At 42.6% G+C, this 21,597-nt stretch overlaps 1 protein-coding gene across 1 annotated transcript in view; it reads right to left on the bottom strand.

Annotated features, from left to right (window-relative positions):
* PHF11 (PHD finger protein 11) overlaps nt 1-19,991 on the bottom strand; it is a 57,574-nt gene extending 37,583 nt beyond the window's left edge. The window contains exons 1-3 of the mRNA XM_063115897.1: nt 19,884-19,991; nt 16,003-16,130; nt 13,848-13,981 (exon numbers count right to left, since the gene is read on the bottom strand). Of these exons, the coding sequence (XP_062971967.1) occupies nt 13,848-13,955 (108 nt within the window). The 5' untranslated portion in view covers nt 13,956-13,981; nt 16,003-16,130; nt 19,884-19,991. The remainder of the gene's footprint in view (nt 1-13,847; nt 13,982-16,002; nt 16,131-19,883) is intronic.
* Between the last annotated feature and the right edge of the window lie 1,606 nt (nt 19,992-21,597).

Here is a 21,597-nt window from a genome sequence, read left to right as displayed (position 1 = left end):
AATTCAACAATTAGGAACAGCAATAAGGATTGGCAGGAGGCAACTCAGAATTCTCCCATCAATTTGCACAATGTCAGGAGTTTCTTCTGAGTGTTTACAAATTATGCATATTCCTGCATTTTATTTTAACCACTTCTTTTCCAAAATGAGCACAAGATCTGCTTGCTATTCCACCTTCCTAGAAAGTAACTACCCAAGAGCCATTCAACACCCTCTAGCCAAAACTGAAGTGAGGCAGATGAAAATAGGATAGTCAAAACTGTTCACAAGAAAGGCCTTCCATTGACTTATCCTTCCTCTAGAATCTACTGCTAATCAGGCAATGAAAGGGAAGAAAGAGCCATACCCAAAAGTCCATTGCCTCAGCATGTGCAGAAAATAATCAACCCATTTCACTTTCAGGGGCACAATGCTCCTCACCTTCTTTCTGACTTTGAAAACCTCACAGTAAAATCAGCCCACCTTTCAGATCTCCGCTAAAATTGTTATCTACCAATGTGAGATACCTACTGGATAGTACACCTAACATCTCTAGGGACACAACCTTCACCTATGCATGAGCTACTTTCTGAATGGCTGATGGCTAATCTAACCAATGGAATTTGTGTAACATCCTACCTATCCCTGGGTAAGACCTGAAAGAACAGTTTTTGCCATTTACTGTAAAGCATGCAATTTGGAATTCAAGGAAAAGGTTGCTAAGAGGTTTCTGATTGGCAGAAACAGCTTCTGTATACAAACACGACTGATAGTGCACCATCAGTTTTTCTTGCATTTCTGTACCTTGTTTCTTACAATAGCAATCATGAGTGCACTCACTCTAGAACATCCTACGCTCAGAGAAATGTGTGGTATGCAACAATATATAATCACTGTCTTAGTAAAGTACAGGAGTGTCAATGTGTCCTGTAAAAATAAAAAGACGATAAAAATAAAACGTCAGCAAGATTCACTCTTCTAAATATGAGATGTTCATGAACCCTTTGCTGATTTGTGTGTGTGTGTGTGTGTGTGTGTGCACGGGGGGCTGTATTTAGGGCCAAAATTCAGAGTCACTAATCTGTAACAGTTTCTCTTTGAGTTAGTTCTTTATGCACCTGCAACCAACATAGAGCAATGCAGACAAAACTGTCTAAAAAGCTCTGAGATTAGGAGTGCTATCTCCCTGACTTGCACCCAAGTGAAGAGTATCTTCCACTCTTTTCCTCTATTGACCACTACAGAGAATGACATTTTCAACCATGACCTCTGGAAAATCGCCTATTGAGCGGATGGAGGTAGGATGTATAACTGCAGGGCAACTACTTAAAGAACAATAATTAGAAGTAATTCAGTTTTCCTCTTTATATGTTTTGGGCAGTGCCATGAGGGGGAAGTATGAAACAGTTGAACAGACTTATAGAATAGTAGAGTTGGAAGGGTCCTATAAGGCCATTGAATCCAACCCCCTCCTCAATGCAGGAATCCACATTAAAGCATACCTGACAGACTAACTGGGCCATAGCTAGACCTAAAGTTTATCCCAGGATCATCCTGGGTTCGTCCCTGCCTGAGCGCTGGATGCCCTGTGTGATCCCAGGACAATCCTGGGATAAACCTTAGGTCTAGCTACGGCCCTGGACTGTAATTGCCAGGTTCCTTCTTTTTGCCCCTTTTTTAAGATAGGGACAATGTTAGTCCTCCTCCAGTCATCCAGCACTTCACCGGTCCTCCATGATTTTGCGAGGATAATAAACAGTGGTTCTGAGAGTTCTTCTGCTAGCTCCTTCATTACTCTAGGATGCAGTTCATCACAGCCTGGAGATTTGAACTCATTCAAAGAAATTAGGTATTCCTTGTTCAATCTCAAGCTGCAATCCTGCGCCTTCAGCTTGTACTTCACTTTTACCAGATGGGTCGTAAGACACATCTGTTGGCGTCACTGGCCCCACCCACTACTGGAATGTAGCCCCATGACCTTTCCCACATTGGAATTTGGCCTTTGGGCTGAAAAGGGCTCCCTAACCCTACTTTACAATTTAGAAAAATATGGCCCTTCCTCTCTGTCCACTTGGCAAATCTCTGGTTAAACCATTTCTCACCTTGACTACTACAATATTTATGTTATCGGAACCCTCAGGGTTCCATCTCGTTACCCATGCTATTTAATATCAACATTAAAATCCCGAGAGAGGTCATTTGGAACCACTACTCTGATGATATACAGCTCTACTTAAGGACAATGAAATGTTTGAGCTTGAAATGACAATGAAGGGGGCGGAGCCTAGCAGTCCAAGATGCAATAAAGTTCTTCCTTGCTCTGGATGTCTGAAGCCTAGAAATGTATTTATCTCCATATGATTGGCACAATAAAGTGAGTAAACTTCATTAACAGTATTATGAATCCTCCGTGCAGCTGAAAAATGTAAAAAATACCTCTTAGAGCAGCCGTGAAGAAGCCTGCAGCTTACTTTCGGTTTTGCCGGAGAATCATAGGATCATAGAATCATAGAATAGCAGAGTTGGAAAGGGCCTATAAGGCCATCGAGTCCAACCCCCTGCTCAATGCAGGAATCTACCCTAGAGCATCCCTGACAGATGGTTGTCCAGCTGCCTCTTCAAGGCCTCTAGTGTGGGAGAGCCCACAACCTCACCAGACAACTGATTCCATTGTCATACTGCTCTAACAGTCAGGAAGTTTTTCCTGATGTCCAGCTGGAATCTGGCTTCCTTTAACTTGAGTCCATTATTGTGTGTCCTGCACTCTGGGAGGATCGAGAAGAGATCCTGACCCTCCTCTGTGTGACAACCTTTGAAGTATTTGAAGAGTGCTATCATGTCTCCCCTCAATCTCCTCTTCTCCAGGCTAAACATGCCCAGTTCTTTCAGTCTCTCTTCATAAGGCTTTGTTTCCAGACCCCTGATCATCCTGGCTGCCCTCCTCTGAACACGCTTCAGCTTGTCTGCGTCCTTCTTGAATTGTGGAGCCCAGAACTGGACGCAATACTCTAGATGAGGCCTAACCAGGGCCGAATAGAGAGGAACCAGTACCTCACGTGATTTGGAAGCTATACTTCTATTAATGCAGCCCAAAATAGCATTTGCCTTTCTTGCAGCCGTATCGCACTGTTGGCTCATATTCAGCTTGTGATCTACAACAATTCCAAGATCCTTCTCGTTTGTAGTATTGCTGAGCCAAGTATCCCCCATCTTGTAACTGTGCCTTTGGTTTCTATTTCCTCAATGTAGAACTTGGCATTTATCCCTATTAAATTTCATTCTGTTCTTTCAGCCCAGCACTCCAGCCTATCAAGATCACTTTGAAGTTTATTTCTGTCTTCCAGGGTTTTAGCTATCCCACACAATTTTGTGTCGTCTGCAAATTTGATAAGTGTTCCCTGCACCTCCTCGTCCAAATCATTAATAAAAATGTTGAAGAGCACTGGGCCCAGGACTGAGCCCTGCAGTACCCCACTCGTTGCCTCTCCCCAGTTTGAGAAGGTTCCATTGATAAGTACTCTTTGAGTCCAATTCTGTAGCCAACTGCGAATCCACCTAATAGTTGTTCCATCTAGCTGTCCGGGAAAGCTGCCAGCGGCCGACAATAAAACAACCAATTAAAGCACTGACAGAGATAAGAACAGCTTTATAGCAGCAACCAAGCAAATTAATTACAGCTCACAGGCAGAATTCAGTCTCTTGAAAGCAGCCTGATGCAGGCAGATAGGCACACAGAATAGTCCACGTCACAGAGCGTATAGTTAAGGCTTATAGAAGGCAGGGTGGTCCAGAACAAGTCCGTGGTCACAAAGGATGTATCAGGCAGCGTAGTCCAGGGATGGTCCGAAGTCAAACAAGCTGAGCAGGCAACGTGGTCAAAGACAGGTCCGGGGTCAAAACAGGATACTAGGCAACAAGGCTGAGAAGTCACACCAGAGCTTTCGCCAGGATAATCAGTTAACCTCTGACAAACTCTCCCCTGCTCCCTGCCCCGTATTTATGCTAGCCACGACTGCTCCCAGCTGTTCCTTGATTGCTCAGTGTTTTAGATAAAGCCTGCGGGAGCGGCACCTGCTGACTGAACGACGGGGCAGGTAAGACTGGCTCTTCCTCCTGATTGTCTGGCTTGGCAACACTCCCTGCTGGCACACTTGTGCTTGGCTCTTCCTCCTCTGGTTTCCATAGATTGGCAGGAACCTCTGCTGGCACAGGTTCCACTTCCCCTGGGCTGGACTCTTCGGCACAGGGTTCAGGTTCCTCCAACTCCTCATCCCCTGACTCCATACCCACACAGGGTATGACACTAGCCCACTTTTAGCTAGTTTGTTGATCAGAATGTCATGTGGTACTTTGTCAAAAGCTTTGCTGAAGTCAAGATATATAACGTCCACAGCATTCCCACAGTCCACAAGGGAGGTTACCTTATCAAATTTGTCTGCCAGGACTTGTTCTTGACAAATCCATGTTGGCTTCTAGTGATCACCGCATTGATTTCAAGGTGTTTACAGATTGATTTCTTTATAATCTGCTCCAGAATTTTCCCAGGGATGGATGTCAGACTGACTGGTCTGTAGTTCCCAGGTTCCTCCTTTTTGCCCTTTTTGAAGATAGGGAAAAGCGCATGGAAGGCACTAAAAATAACTTTAGTGCTGGAACTTACAGGATAACGAAGAAGGGGAAATGGCGGAGAAGTCTGGAAGTAATCGTTTAGGCAAGATGAATGGCACAGGACTAAAAACAGCACAGGATGACATGCTGACTAAGCTGGCAGACATGATAGAAAATAACAATAAGGTTCTACTCCGGAAAATAGAGGAAAACATGGATAAGGTCATCAAAACTGTGCTGGAAGGAGTTAATAAATCAATGTTAGAGCTTAAGAAGGATTTGGAACAAACAAAGTCAGAAGTCCAACAATTAACGAAGCAGGTGGATACGAATCAACAACATCTGAACCAACTCAATATAAGTTTTGATCAACATGAATTGAGACTGATTCGCTTGGAAGGTCAATCCAGATGCCCAAACCTGCGTTTAAGAAATTTCCCTGAAATGCAGGGTGAGAATTTGAGAACCAGTATTTTGGGATGATTTAAGAAGCTGGCTGCAGATTTGGATCTGGCACCGCAAGATGTGGAGAGAATATATTGGGTAGCTGGAGGAAGAGCTAGTGTGATGCCTCGAGATATCCTGGTTAGATTTGCCAAGTACTACAAAAAGGAGCAGCTTATGAAGAAAATCAGGCAAACAACAACACTGAAGTATCAAGAAACGCCAGTTCAAATCTACAATGATCTGTGCCCACAAACCATCAAATGGAGGAGAAGTGTCAGACCAATAATAGCAAAGCTTAAGAGGGAGGGGATTGCTTGTTCATGGGGATATCCGGTGTTCCTGAGATTTATGCGCGAAGAAGACAACATAGAATAACATCGCTGGAACAGGGAATGAACAAGTTGAGACAATTAGGGATAGAAGATGAGACACCAACCCAGCCGGAAGGAGAAGAGGAAGAACGTCCTGGTCCAAGCAGGGAGTAAAAATATTTAATAAAATTGGAGGGAGGGAAAGGGAAGGAGATAAGAAGAATGGATACTGAGCGGGAGGGCTTACTGCATCGGGACTGTGGGTTCTATCTCTCCCCCCCTTTGAAGGTTGAATAGCCATGACCGCTGTGGCTCACCTACAGAGAAGCAAAGGGGGGAGTAGAAGAGGGGGGAGGGGAATTGGGGGAGAAGAGGAGGGGAGGGAATAAAAAAATTGATTGTTAGTTGGTTTAGTTTAAGTTAATAGTGTTGTTAATGTGGGTGTGCACAAGGGATCTACAAAGAGTAAAACCATTATATTATGGATAAGAAAGTACGTATCTCAACACTCAATGTGAAAGGGCTAGAATAGAACAGTTGTTAAAAAAAGATGGCACTGATTTTATCTTTCTACAAAAAGGCTAAAGAAGGATTAAATGAGTTATGGTTAAAGTGGTCAGTGTTGTGTGAGAAGTCATTGGGAACTTCAAAAAAAATGGAGTAGCTATAATTATCTCGAAGAAATGTGGATTTAGTGTACTAAAGAGTAAAAGGGATGGAAAAGGGAGATATGTTATGATACAGGGGGAAATGGCAGGGGAGTACTACACTTTAGTTAATATTTATGCCCCTAACGAGAGGCAAAGAGATTTCTATAGGGAAGTATTTAGAGAAATGGAGGAAATAAAAAAGGGCATGTAATATTGGCTGGAGATTTTAATATGGTGATGGATAATATTTTAGACAAGTCAAACCCCACCTCCCGAGAAAGAAGGATTAATATTACAAGTTTAAATAAAATGATAAAGGAAAAGGATTTTACAGATGTTTGGTGAATGACAAGGGGGGGAGGTTGGGTACACTTTTTATTCACCAGTTTACAGAATATTTTCAAGGATAGACTATATTTTTGTTTCAAAAGAGTTCGCAATAAGGGTATGTAACACACAACTAGGGATAATTAAAGTAACTGACCACGCATTGGTAAACATGGACTTTAAAGTGAACAGGGAAGCTAATAGATGGAAGTTAAATACTAGAATATTAAAATATGAAAAGCTAGTGGAGAAGATGGAGAAAGAGCTACAAGAGATATAGCTCCTGCCTATCTCTCCTCTCTCATCTCACACTATTGCCCCGCTCGTGCTCTCCGCTCCTCTGATGCCATGCTTCTCGCCTGCCCAAGGGCCTCTACTTCCCTTACTCAGCTTCGTCCTTTTTCTTCTGCTGCCCCTTACGCCTGGAAAGCTCTTCCAGAACACTTGAGAACTACAAACTCAATCACAGCTTTTAAAACTCAGCTAAAAACTTTTCTTTTCCCTATAGCTTTTAAATATTGAGTTTATTCTGACCCTATACTGTCAGCTTCACCCTACCCGGTGCCTGTTTACACTTCCCTGTGCCTGTTTGCATTCTCTTTCCCTCCTTATTGTTTACTACAACTTTATTAGATTGTAAGCCTATGCGGCAGGGTCTTGCTATTTACTGTGTAATCTGTACAGCACCATGTACATTGATGGTGCTATATAAATAAATAATAATAATAATGAAATTAATGATAATGGGGAATGTCCCCCATCAGTACTGTGGGATACAATGAAGGCGGTAGCTAGGGGGATTTGTATCAGAGAAACCTGTAAATTAAGGAGACAACAAGAGGAGATACAGAAAAAATTGGAGGATGAAGTTAAAAAGCTAGAAAGCTAGTATTTGCAAAGTAGAAATAAACAAATGTTAACAAAATTACAAGCAAAAAAGAAGGAATTAGAAAACAGACATTTAGAAGAAGTACAGAAGAATTTGGTTTATGAATGTTTTGAGAACAGTAATAGGAATTCTAAGGTGTTGGCTAGGGCCACACAAATGAAAAAGACAAAGAACTCAATTGAGATAGTTAAAGATAAAATGGGGAAGCCTTGTAATACGATGAAAGGAAAAATAAAGATTTTCCAAGAATTTTATCAGGAATTATATAAGGAAAGAGTCACACTGAAGACAAGAAGGGGAAGCTATATAGAAAAAACATATAAAGACAGGTCTGAAGAGGGAGGATAAAGATTGAATGGAAGGATATATTACTCAAAGAGAAATAGAAGAAGCCATAGATAAATTAAAAGGGGGGAAATCCCCCGGTATAGATGGATTGGGATCGGAGTATTATAAAACATTTTAAAAAATATTAGTGTTGAAATAAATGAAATTGTATAATGGAATAATAGAAGGAGATAAGATACCACCATCGTGGGAACAGTCAATAATTATATTAATTCCAAAGCCGGATAAGGACTTGACAGTCCCAGATTCATACAGACCTATCTCATTAATAAATCAAGATGCAAAAATTTTATCAGCTATAATGGCAAAGCGAATGAATACATTTATAGGTAATTATATTGGGAAGGATCAGTGTGGCTTTGTAGCGGGAAGACAAATGCATAATTTGGTGGGAAGAGTTCTAAATATAATACAGGAGATAAAAAAGAGAAAGTTGAGAGCAGGAATAATAGCTTTAGATATATTCAAAGCTTTTGATTGTGTGAGTTGGCCAGCATTAAAGATGATAATAGAAAAGATGGGATTTGGGGAAAGGTTTAATAGAACAACTATATTCACGAAATTTAGCTTCAATAGTTGTAAATGATGGAGTCACGGAAAAAATACAACTGGCCCGAGGAACAAGACAAGGTTGCCCACTTTCACTGGTTTTATTTGTTTTGGTTATAGAAATATTAGCGAACATGATAAGAGAGGACGATGTTATTGAGGGAGTAGGATGGAATGAGGAAATAAAAATAAATATGTTTGCAGATGATACAGTATTAACACTTAAGAACCCATTAAAGAAAATGGATAGAATAAAACATCATCTGAGGGAGTTTGAGGAAGTGAAGGGACTAAAAATAAATTGGTCAAAGTCAGAGATGATGTTGTTTAACTATAGTAAAAAAGAGGAGAGAGAATGGGAGAGCAAAGAGAAGAATATGAAAGTTAAAGAAATAATAAAATATCTAGGAATTAAGCTTACTAGGAATTTAGAAGATCTAGAAAAGGAAAACTTAAATAGTTTGAAAAAAGAAGTTATTTATTTATTTATTTATTTATTTAATTACATTTATATACCGCCCCACAGCCGAAGCTCTCTGGGCGGTTTACAACATTTAAAAATAGTAAACATTAAAAGTATACAATTTAAAAACACACACACACACACACACACACACACACACATAAAAACAGTATAAAAACAACAGTATCCATTTAAAAACAACAATTGTGGGGTCCATTAAAAACAAACTTAACGTTGTTAAACGCTGTTAAAATGCTGTTAAAAATGCCTGGGAGAAGAGAAAAGTCTTGACCTGGTGCCGAAAAGATAACAATGTTGGCGCCAGGCGAGCCTCATCGGGGAGATCATTCCACAGTCGGGGGGCCACCACTGAAAAGGCCCTCTCCCTTGTTGCCATCCTCCGAGCTTCCCTTGGAGTAGGCACTCGGAGGAGGACCTTAGATGTTGAGCGCAGTGTACGGGTAGGTTCATGTCGGGAGAGGCGTTCCATCGGGTATTGTGGTCCCAAGCCATGTAGGGCTTTATAGGTTAAGACCAGCACCTTGAATTGGGCTCGGAAACATATAGGCAGCCAATGCAAGCGGGCCAGAATCGGTGTTACATGCTCAAACCTCCCTGTTCCAGCTATCAATCTGGCCGCCGCATTTTGCACAAGCTGCAGCTTCCGGACCGTCTTCAAAGGCAGCCCCATGTAGAGGGCATTGCAGTAATCTAATTTGGAAGTTACCAGAGTATGGACAACTGAAGCTAGGTTATCCCTGTCCAGATAGGGGCGTAGCTGGGCCACCAACCGAAGTTGAGCAAACTAGAAAAATATAAAAGGATAAACTTAAGTTAAAGGAAGCCAGATTCCGGCTGGACATCAGGAAAAACTTCCTGACTGTTAGAGCAGTGCGACGGTGGAATCAGCTACCTAGGGAGGTTGTGGGCTCTCCCACACTAGAGGCATTCAAGAGGCAGCTGGACAACCATCTGTCAGGGATGCTTTAGGGTGGATTCCTGCATTGAGCAGGGGGTTGGACTCGATGGCCTTGTAGGCCCCTTCCAACTCTGCTATTCTATGATTCTATGATTCTATGAACTTATCATGGTTTGGAAGAATAGCCCTTATAAAAATGAGGATTTTATTTTATTTTTTTATTTATTTATTTAAGGATTTTTATGCCGCCATTCAGCCAAAAAAGGCTCTCATGGCGGCTTACAAAAGTATTTACCAAAAGTAAACTTTTTATTTAGAATGCCAATAAGAATATCAGAAAAAGAATTAAAAAGTTGGCAAAGTATAGTAAATAACTTTTGCAATGGTGATAGAAAGGTGAGATTAAACAAAAAAAGTTGGTATGTAATGCAAAAAAAAGGAGGGCTAGGGCTCCCAAACTTAAAGTTATATCACGTAGTTAATAGGTTGAGACATGTAGTAGAAAGTATGATAGGATTAGGAGATTTAAGTTGGTTGGAGGATAGAAAGGGAGAGGATGTAGAATGGAAATTAGAAAATATATTTTTCAGAGATTATGCAAAGAAATGGGGGGAAGAAATAGAGAACCCCCTTTTAAAAAATCACTGGGAAATGTGGCGATTATATAAAAAGGACTTACTTCCGAGTATTTCCCCAATATCACCAGTGATAATGATGAGTAACTTTCCAGGAAATTTAAAAAATGAGTTGGGAAAAAGCTTAAAAGAAAGAAAGGTAATGAAGTTAAAAGATTGGTTAGAAAGGATGAGAACTAGGGAAGAAATAAAGGAGAGATTAAAAGAGGGAAACATAACATGGTTAAATTATATCCAATTAGAACAGTGGACAAAGAAATGGTTAAATGATAATGGAGAGTGTAGAGGAATTACGAAGTCTGAGGAGCTGATTTTAAAAAAATAAAATGAGAAAAGAGAAAACAAATTAATAAAAGGTCTAATGAGTGAAATATATAGTATATTAGTGGAAAAGGGAGAGACAGAAAGTGTAGGCAAGACGGTATGGGAAACTGACTTGAAGGAACAAATAGGGCAACAGAGTTGGAAAGGGATATGGAAACAAAGAGTGTTGAGAAATATGTCTGTGAGGATAAAAGAAAACTATTACGAGATTGTCTGGAGTTGGCGTCACTGGCCCCACCCACTGCTGGAATGTAGCCCCATGACCTTTCCCACATTGGAATATGGCCTTTGGGCTGAAAAGGGCTCCCTAACCCTGCTTTACAATTTACAAAAATATGGCCCTTCCTCTCTGTCCACTTGGCAAATCTCTGGCTAAACCATTTCTCACCTTGACTACCGAAATATTTATGCTATGGGAACCCTCAGGGTTCCATCTCGTCACCCATGCTATTTAATATCAACATTAAAATCCCGAGAGAGGTCATTTGGAGCCACTACTCTGATGATATACAGCTCTACTTAAGCCTATGCGGCAGGGTCTCGCTATTTACTGTTTCACTCTGTACAGCACCATGTACATTGATGGTGCTATATAAATAATAATAATAATAATAATAATAATAATAATAAGGACGATGAAATGTTTGAGCTAGAAATGACAATGAAGCACCTAAGCAGAAGTATCAGAGAAATACTTAAATATGTGTGAGTGAATGGAGGAGCTCTGTGTCATAGAGCACCTGCATGACATGCAGAAGATCCCAGGTTTGATCCCCAGCACCTCCAGGTAGCACAGGAAAAGCACTTGCTTAAAATCTCTGGGAGTCACTACCAGTCAGTGTAAACAGTACTGGACTAGATGGACCAATGGTTTGATAGATTCCTATTTCCTATAATCCTAGAAAGTTCTGGGATAGAAAGGTATGAAACGGTTATCTTTAGGAGAACACTGAAGGCCATGGGATTTGATGAGGTCACCCAGGACAGTGTATAGAGAGGTAATAGCAGAGGGCTAAGTACAGAATCCTAAGAGACCACAACAGGAAAAGGAAGCTGTTACTACACATCCACCTTCACAGCCATAATGCCCTGCTTTGGCTGAGTCAGTCTCAGCATTGGCAATCAAGGGGTAAATACAAAAGCAAGTCAATACACAGGGAATGATCAAAGGCACAGTGTTACCAAGCAAAACCGGAATCCAAGCAGTCAGATACAAAACACAGTCCAAGAACCAGAGTCCAAAGGATGAAGGTTCAGTCACAGAGAAGGTTAGAGAAGTAAGGTTTCAAGGCAGTGGAAGCTGAGACAACGTGTTTTTCCAGCAGTCAATAAGTTCTGTTTGACAGCTTATATAGCCAGAGCTCCACTCAGGCTCTACTGATCATTACAGGCCCTCTGACAAAAATTCTCCTCATGAAGAAGGCCTTTGTAAATGAGGAGATCTTTACTCTTGACTTTTTCTGCAAGTAGGCACTCCTTCGCCTGGCTCTGGCCTTGCCTCAGCATCCCGCATCTCACTCAGGAGCAGAGCTTTCCGCCTTTCAAGGGGAAAGATATGAAGCCCTCCAGGATCTTTTTGTGCTTCAACAAATAATATTCCTATTACGGGGCAAGTTAACATTTGCTAGTTAAAGAGTGTAAGGATATGTCAAGGTGGGGAATATAATTATTATTATTATTATTATTATTATTATTATTATTTTCTTACCCACCTCTCCACTTAGATCAAGGCGGGGAACAACAGTGAATATAAAACACATTAAAAACTGATTAAAAACATAGCATATACAATTAAAACATCCTTAAAACATCCTAAAAACATTCTAAAATTTCACTGGATAGACCTGCCGGAATAAATCAGTCTTTATTGCTTTTTTAAATTCTAAAAGACTGTCAAGACTGTCAATGGCCTGCTGTCTCCTCCAGCAGGCCATTCCACAGTGAGAGCAGCAGAAGAGAAGGTCATCTGGGTAATACCTGTCAGCCTAGTTTTGGTTGACTGAAGTAGATTCTTCCCAGAGGACCTGAGTGTGTGGGGCAGATTGTACGGGAGAAGGTGATCCCGCAGGTAGCCTGGACTCAAACTATGTAGGGCTTTAAAGGTAGCCTGGACTCAAACCATGTAGGGCTTTAAAGCCATGTAGGGCTTTATTACCAACACTTTGTACTTCGCCCGGAAACTAATTGGGAGCCAGTGAAGAGATTTTAAAACTGGTGTAATGTGACCAGGTACTGGTGAAAATAGTGGTCCACAGGGGCAAATGAATAGCTTCAGCGAAGGAAAGAAAAAGAAATAGACCATAAGCAGCTATAATTACAGTATCTGGCTTCAGAGTAAGGGGGAAACAACTGACCTCACTTCCTGGCTAGTGACAAATAGTTAGAAAAATACTGTGGGTACAGGATACCCTCCGATCTCCCAACTTTTGGTTATAATCACTTAGGCATTCTTGATTACCAATTCGTCCAGACACAGTCAAAGGATAATATATCCAAAGGTGGTTCTGACACAACTGGTATTCATTGCGATGATGGGGACTTCAGCTGGCTGTCGAGAAGCACTAGAGACCGTGGGATAGGGGAGACCCACCAAGAGCAGATGCCACTATAAGCACTCAGAGCAGATGCTCTTTTTGCCACCCCACTGGACACTGCTAACCAAGGACCATTTTGTAGTGTCTGCACTCTTTTGATTCCCATCCTCCCCTCCGTCTCCAACATCTGTTCCACAGTCTCTAGCGGCCTCTTCGGGGAACAACAAGGATTTGATTCCTGTCACTGTTCAAAGATAAGAGGCCAAAAGGTGTCTGCAACCTAACAGTGCCGTACAATACTAGCACTGTTCAAGAGCTAGTGGGCAACAAGCAAACAAAGAGGGGGTAGAGAGAAAGGGAGAAGGCAAGGAGAGCAACGGGAGGAACGTTGGAATTCAACTCAATGTTGGAGAAAGCTCTCGGTGGCCACGTTCCAAGGGTGGCAGCTGGGGCAAAAGAAGCAAAGGCAAAGGAAGTGAGGCCAAAAATGCCAGCAAAGCTTTTGTTTAAAGCTCTTATTGGGGGAAATTGGAGAGCTGGATTGGGACCCCAGGTGGGCCAAATTTGAGGTACAACACCCCTGCCCTTTGTGCATCTGTGACAGAAACTGCCACTAAACAATCTCTGTAGTATTTCAACGCAGTGAAAATGACTAAGTGGCAAGGATCTCATTAGTTCTGGTCTTCCAACTATATTTATTTTGTTACTTCTCCCAAAGGTAGTACTCAAATTTCTGCCCAAGAAACTATAGAGAATGCATTGGTATACAACAGGTAGATGTGATTGCTACAAATTGCCTTGAAAGAGTGTTTTCATTATTCAGTCAATTATTGTGCACTGTTAGAATGCCGTTGCAAACCTCACCAAACAATCTTGATGAACTGCAAGATTCTGTTCTTCAGCAACATACATAATGGCACACTCTTCATCCTCTGGGCAAAATGCACACTGTCTTCTTACCATCTTCGCCATTATCAAAGTCAGCTTTGCAAAGTCACCTTAGAAAATGATTTTAAACATTAACATCTCTTTGCTTAAAGAGGGTAACAAAAACTTAAAATGCATCAACAGATTCAAAACTAACCTATCTCTAACCTTCACCTTTGAAAATCCTCCTGCTGCCTTGCCGCCACTGCTTTGCACTGCGCTTCCCAAAACAAGCCCAGTGCCTCTGCGTTGTGAGTTCTGCCCTCTGAACATGGCACTCTGGGATCTTGAGGATTAAGCAATACCGGGTTTTAGCCCAACAACAAACCATGGATCCAAATTCCGTGTTGTCTAATCCTTCAACACTCCAGACTGGTCTTGTGCTCTAAAGTTTTCACTGCACTTTATCTTCTGTTCACTTGCTTTAACATAAAGTTCCTTGAGTCAGTGGGCAGATGATGTCAGCTGGTCCTGGCTCTTGGAACTTTTTAGAGGAGAGAACCATTAATTAATTTCCTCCCTGTTATTAACTTTCAGAGGCAGCTGTTGGAGATGCTGTGATGTAACAGTGATGTAATAAGTTCTCTCCTCAGCTCTGTTATTGCTGCTGTTACCTTGCCAGCTTGTCGTGGCTATAGGGGAATAGCCTTCTTGCCCTGGAAATTTGTTACCAGGCTTGGATATACACACACAACCTGGTGACTGCATCCTACACAAGAATAGGAAATTTTAGAGCATATGTTCATGTCCAAACAGGGCAAGGACTGCACGCCATGTGAACAGAACTTATCAACTAGCCTTGAACTTTTAATACCTATGACCAAGTGTGACGGGGAGGTACATGTACAAGCGAAGACTTGAATGACCAAGAAAAATTGGCCCCACGTTTCCAAGGATTTAAAATGTTGCATGCAAGTCTTCTTTACACATTTCAAGAGGGGAATGTACAAAATGTTTTCCGCCCAGCCAGAAAACATGGTAAACATGGTAAAAACTACGCTAGCAGGTATTCTCTAACACCTCCACACCCTGAATTACAGAACCTGCCAATCATTATGACTTCAGCCTTGCTTAGGTTCAGCTTTTATTAGTTTGCATGCAAAACACTCTTTCACTGGTATCTATCACTGCATAGAACCAAGACTATAGAACATGGATCAAACTAGGAGCACTGCAAATATCCATACTGTGAATCCATGTCTGCTTATGTTGAAAAGCGTCCTGGATACAGGGATTCACAATTCTACTTGCCTTCTAGGGCAAGAAGGCGAGAATCCCACTGTCAACTGGGGAGCATCACGAGCCCCGGCCTTCTTCCCAAACTTGAGAGCCACAGACGGACAGAACTGACACAGCAATTGTGCAGCACAAGCAGAAAGGGTGCCTCAAACATGCACTGAACCTACAGCGACGAGCCCCGCTTGCTGCCCAGCTCCAAAATGGAGAGGAAGACAGGGTCTTATTTTGACACTGTATTTCCAAGGTTCTTGAAGTACCTTGGAAGCATAGTGAGATCCTAAAGATGATTCTCCCCGGTGTCTACCTTAGGTCCTGTCCTGTGTTTTGGAGGTGCAGTGTGAGGATCCTAATGATAATTAATTTTGGGATAGTTATGAAGGCCAGCCAAAACGTGTGGCCCACTTCCTGAATATGTGGCAGAACTGAGAATATTTTCAACTTTTTGCACACACACACTGGTTACTGCAATCCACACTAGAGTAGGAAATCTTGAAGCATGTGTTCACTCCTCACTCTAGATTTCAGAGCATTACATACATGCTTTCCAATAGGGAGCAGGATGGGGCTTTAATTTATTTATTTATTACATTTCTATACTGCCCAACAGCCGAAGCTCCCTGGGTGGGTCACAAAAATTAAGCCAATTTCAGATAATAACATCTACCCATCATTTCTCATGGGATTTGCACAGCTTAGGTATGTTTCTCAATGTTGCAGCTGTAATCGGATGGATATATGATAATATGTTTAAATATCTAGGTGCTACTTATTTTTTAAAGTGCTACTTTAAAACTAACATGCAGTGCCAGAGAATTTGAAAGAATGAGGGATTCATTCATAGTCTGCACATTACCTGTTCTGTTCTTTTGGGGGCAAATCCTCCAGGCTACTCAGCAACTGTGGGCTGCTTTCAAGTCCAACTTTGAAAGCACATTCAAGCAGCGATGTTAAGTTGGGCAGCTCTGTAGCCTGAAGACCAGCCTGCAAAGATATACAAGTCCTATTTTAGTACTTCTGGGTACTACATGATTCAAGTTTTTTTTTATTGGTTGAGCCAAGTCAGGTCTTGGGTATAATTCAAATGTTTGACATGTTCTGTCTGTATATTTTATTTATTTATTTAGACATTTATACCCTGCTTTTCTGTATAAAATCAACTTAAAGTGGTTATTTGTAGCAATTTTTATAATGATGTATCAATGCGGTTATTTGTAATGACATATTTCTCTTGAACAGCTAACTTAAAACTATTAAACATAGAATGCCATGGGCTGGAACTATAATTATGTATTTATACTTCTGGAGTTGCATCCAGTTGTGGCTCTGCCTTACTGGAAGTTCCTTCCACAAGTTGGGACACCCAAGTTGGGGCATCCCTACCTCCTGCATCCTTCTGTGCAATATCCGATATTCCAGAGGGATGTCCAACTCTCAAGAGCACCTTTATTGGAGGAGAGAGTGGGCTTAAGTGGGATGGAGGGTTAGAGAAAAAAAATGTGCCTGGACTTGCACGAGTGGAAGCAGTTTCCAGTTAAGGCAAAATCACCACTGGATACAATCCCATACTCCCAAGGGTTCACAAATTTGGGCTGCCTTTCCGGAGAACCAAAATTTTGTTATCATCAGAGCACACCACCACCATCACTTGCAAGGAGCAGAGGCCATGTGCTGTGTCTCTGAAATGCAGCATAAGATCAGGGGGAAATCTTCTGTTCTTAGAGCAGGAGGGGACCAGAGGGAGTAGTAGAAAATAATGCCCTGCTCTCCAATAGTTCAGAGCTGGAGCTCATGCAGGAGCAGGGGCTTGTCTGAGATTGGAGTGCCCGTCAGGCAGGCAACAAGTTCTCGCACTTCTGCCACCCAGCGCCATCATGAAGCTGGAAGGAGAAGGTGGAGATGTATTGGCTTGCTCTGCCTCTGTACCCAAGAGTAGCCATTGGGTGCAGAGACAAACTCATGCTGAAGGCTCTTCCCCTGGTGGACTCCAATTGGAGGATGGGACGTGGAACCACCAGGAGCATGCCCTCAGATGACCTCAGTGACCGGGCAGGCTGCTAGGGGAGAAGGCACTCTCTCAGGTATCCTGGCCCCAAGTTATTTAAGGCTTTGTACATGAGTAAAAGAACCTTAAATCTGGCCTAGGAGCAAATAGGCAGCCAGTGCAGTTCCCTATACAGACATTACATGCTGGAAAGGGGAAGCTCCAGACAACAGGGGTTTGGACTCAATGGCCTTATAGGCCCCTTCCAACTCTACTATTCTATGATTCTATGAACAGCCGAGCCGCAGCGTTCTGCGCTTGCTGCAGCTCCCGGAGCAGCTTTAAGGGCCGCTCCACATAGAGTGCATTGCAGTAATCCAACCTTGAGGTAACCAATCAATGCCTGTACCACCGTGGCACTCCGAGCTGCCATGGCCAATTGAGCCTCCAGCGACAGAGATGGATCTAGGTGTACCCCCAAACTACGAACCTGGTCTTTCAGAGGGAGTGCAGCCCCATCCAGAACAGGCAATGAGCCGATCTCCCGGACTCGGGAACCACTCACCCACAGGGCTTCCGTCTTGCCAGGATTCAGTTTCAGTTCATTGACTGACCATTACTGAGTATAGGCACCAGTCCAGGACCTGCACAGCCTCACCTGATTCAGTTGTCACAGAGAGATGGAGCTGCGCGTCATCAGCATATTGATGGCATCTAGCTCCAAATACCCTAATAACTGCTCCCAACAGCTTCATATAGATGTTAAATAACAGCTTGCGGCACCCCATAGCTCAATTGTCAAGGGGCCAAGGAGTACCCAATGCTACTCTCTGAAAACGACCCCATAGGCAGGACCAGAACCACTGTAGCACAGTGCCTCCAATGCCCATCCCACAGAGTCGATCCAGGAGGATACAGTGGTCAATGGTATTAAAAGCTGATGAGAGATTGAGCAGGATTAACTGGGTTGCACTCCCCCTGTCCCTTTCTCGATAAAGGTCATCCATCAGGTCAACCAAGGCTGATTCAGTCCCGTAACCCAGACTGGAATGGGTCTAGATAATCAGTATCCTCCAAGTGTGCCTGCAGTTGCTCTGCCACAATCCTCTCATGTGTTTGCGATTGGGTGGTAGTTGTCTAGTACCATGGGGTCCAGGGTGGGCTTCTTCAGGAGTGGTCGCACTACTGCCTCCTTAAGGACAGCAGGGACCACCCCTTCCCCAAGGGAAGCATTTATCACCCCCTAGACCAGGGTGGATTTGATTTAAATCATGATTTAAATCACTACTCAGAAAGACTCAATTTAATCATGTGACTTCCCTTCCCCCCAAAAAGTGCACTCTTTCTCGTTATATTTTACACAACTCAGAGTTACCAAAGACTCATTCTTGCTGGTATAATCTTAATATTTACAACCAGATGAAGATTTCATTTTTAGAATAGCAACTTTTCAGATTAGTTTTACAGTTATATCAAAAAAATACTGATTTGGTTATACTATTAGAAACACATCAGATAATTATGAAATTATTGCAAGGTAATCTCCAGTTTAATAGGTTAATCATTAATATTTGGACCACTTTTCTGCTGTACTTTACAGTACAGAAAAATAATCCTACAGAAACCTCTGGAAGAGCATGACATCGTGAATGGATTAATGGAATTCATTTACCAAAAAATTTAAACAGCCTCATGCTACATAACTGAAAACTAATCCTTATTTCATGATGAATAACCTTTGGACTATAATGTATCTTAAATAGAAAACTATCTGTAGATAGATTTTTCCTCAAAGAAAAATCCAATTTAAATTTAAAAAATCTGATTTCTTTGATTATTTTTTTTAAAAAACATTGATTTTTATCCACCCTGACCCACCCTGTCAAACCCCCTCAGCTTGGTTTTATAAGCCAGGAGGGACAGAGAGGGTAAGTGGTTGGTTGCACTGCTGCAAGCACCTTGTCCACATCAACAGTCCGCAATAACTGGAACTGATCTGACAAAATCGGGCAGATGGTGGAATCAGACACTTCAACTGCAGCTGCACTAACAACATCAAGCTCACTGTGGAGGGAAATTATTTTGTCCTCAAAGTGTGATGCAAAAAGGTTACGGCGGGTCCTCGACGAGGCCAGGGCCCCACTTGCCATCTTCTTTAGCTCCAGGTTTGTTAGAAGCCTGGGTCTCATTTGCCAGACCCTGGCTCCCCGCTTGCCTTGGTAAAGGTGGCAAACAAGTTTAGAAAACTCTGCATAGTTCTATTCTAGAAGGTTAAAAAAATGCTACCGTCCATCTACCCATGGTCAAAGAGAGGGGCTGTATGAGCCTTACAGGGATGCAAAACAGGAGCAGTGAGTAGATAAGGTAGCTGACCAAGAAACAAAGTGAGACAAACTAGGCAACGGGCTAAAAAGCATGAATGTAAGAAAACGACGACCGGCAAAAGTATGGTTGTCCACCTTTACCTGGACCCCTTGAACAGCTCCTTAAAGATATTTTGCCTCTTTAAGAGCCCTTCCTTCCACCTTTTACCTTCCCCTCTCAGTAACGTGGGGTTCAGGCCTTAGACATGGTGTGATTGACACTCCAGACAACAAGGTTTTAACAACTATTTACTATGTTAAATAAGATAAGGCACAATCACATAAACTTAAAGGCTTTACACAAACAGAGCTGTTACATTTCAAAAGGCATTTACAAGGAAAATAAAAGATGTAAAAAAACAGTTTTCTCTAGCCTAGCTGTACTTTCACCTGTAGTTTTGGCTTAGGGTTCCCTCCAGCCTCCACCTGTGGCTGTTCTCCTTCAGAGCTTTTCCTTGTTTCAGACTCGCTCTCCGGCTCTCTGTACTTTCTACTCTCTCCAGGGTCGTTAACTCCACCCCTTTATATACACTAACACAGAAACTGAAACTTACAATCTGGTGATGTAAAACTGGGGAAATGAAACTTATTGATGCACCCTCCCATGAGAAGATTCCCAGGCCTTCAGGCTTAAGTCAAGACCAGGCCTGTGTAGGCCTCAACCCTTCACAATGGTATTGAGGAAACATCTTGGATATTTCTATAAAATGTTACATCAAATCCCAATAACGCTCCTAATTGTCATTTACTAAAAACAGGACACCAGCCACTTTCTAGAAACAGAACAACACAAGGCAAGTTGAATGACGCAGGCAGTGAACTGGAGCCAACCCAGGAGGGTGGCAAAGCGAATGTAAGCCTCTACTCCAGCCTCTGCCCTGCTGCCAGCCTGCCCACCACTGACGGGTCCCCCCGCCTGCACCCTGCCGAAAGTGAAGAATGCCAACATGACTGGATTTAAGTTCTGGATACAGGAATGTTTCTCTTAGGTCTTGCAATTTTACTATGTGTAAAGGGGGGGGTGTTTATAAGGGCATAGTAAGAAAAAAATAGCTTTTGCGGCATAAAAGGCGTTATGGGTTTTTTTAACAGTGTTTCAGAATGGCTGCTGTGAATTCTTGTGCTACACCTGTAATCCTCTCCATCGTTGCAGTACAACTTTAAGCAGCATCACCCTTGCCCTCCTGCCCAGGGCCCATGGAATGGATAAAGCATCAGGGAAACACAGGAGCAGCGGCCATACTTCCCTTATAGAGCTCCATCACACCAACAATTTATCGCACACACGCCATGCCTGGTATGCAGTTTTGATGTCATCCCTGTCCTGGACTCATTTCGCCTCTTCCCCTCCATTTTTTGTTTCATTTTGCAGCAGGGAAAGTCTGTTTTTCCCCCTCCACGCGTAATAAAGCTGCTCCTCCCTCCGATTTATTGCTCTTTTCATGCTTTATCAGTCCATCCTGCTTTTTGTTGGGGTGTGCCTCGCTGATGAGAGGATGGCAGGGCCCCAGATGAACTTCCTGCTCAAGACGTGCCCCTTGCCCAGCTCCTTGGTCAGTTTGGGGGTAGCTCAGGCCACGCAGAAGGCAGATCAGGCGCATGTTAGTTCATGGCCCCCTCCTGGGCCGAGGATGTTAGCGAGGAAAGGGCATGTTGACCATCAGGGCAGAGAAACGTTCCCACCCTGCCCACGCTCGGAAATCCGGTAGCTGCAGGGAGCAACTCAGCCTCTCTCCTTGCTTGTTCCTTCTTCCTTCCACTTTTTTCAGTTGAATTTCACTATTTTTCTTCTCTTCCCCCCTGCCCGCCTTCCCTCTCTGTTTTAAAGAGCTCAGTGGGGCTTATACATACATACATACATACATACATACATATATATACACACACACTCTCTCTCTCTCTCTCTCTCTCTCCTTGGTTCCTTGAACAAGCAAACAGGAGCTTTCTCGGATAGGAGGATTGCATTACTTTAAGCTATACTACTCGTTGCTGGTGCAAAGGAACACAGGAAAAGCCCCAAATGCCCCTCTCCTCTTCATTCATGTCTCTCCTCCTCACGACTGGGGGAAATATATACAGGCGGTGCCTCCTCAGTCTCGGGGCT

This window comes from Elgaria multicarinata, chromosome 2 (genome assembly GCF_023053635.1).
Source record: "Elgaria multicarinata webbii isolate HBS135686 ecotype San Diego chromosome 2, rElgMul1.1.pri, whole genome shotgun sequence".
In the NCBI taxonomy this organism is placed as follows: Eukaryota; Metazoa; Chordata; class Lepidosauria; order Squamata; family Anguidae; genus Elgaria; species Elgaria multicarinata.
This window is presented reverse-complemented; position numbering and strand designations above follow the sequence as displayed.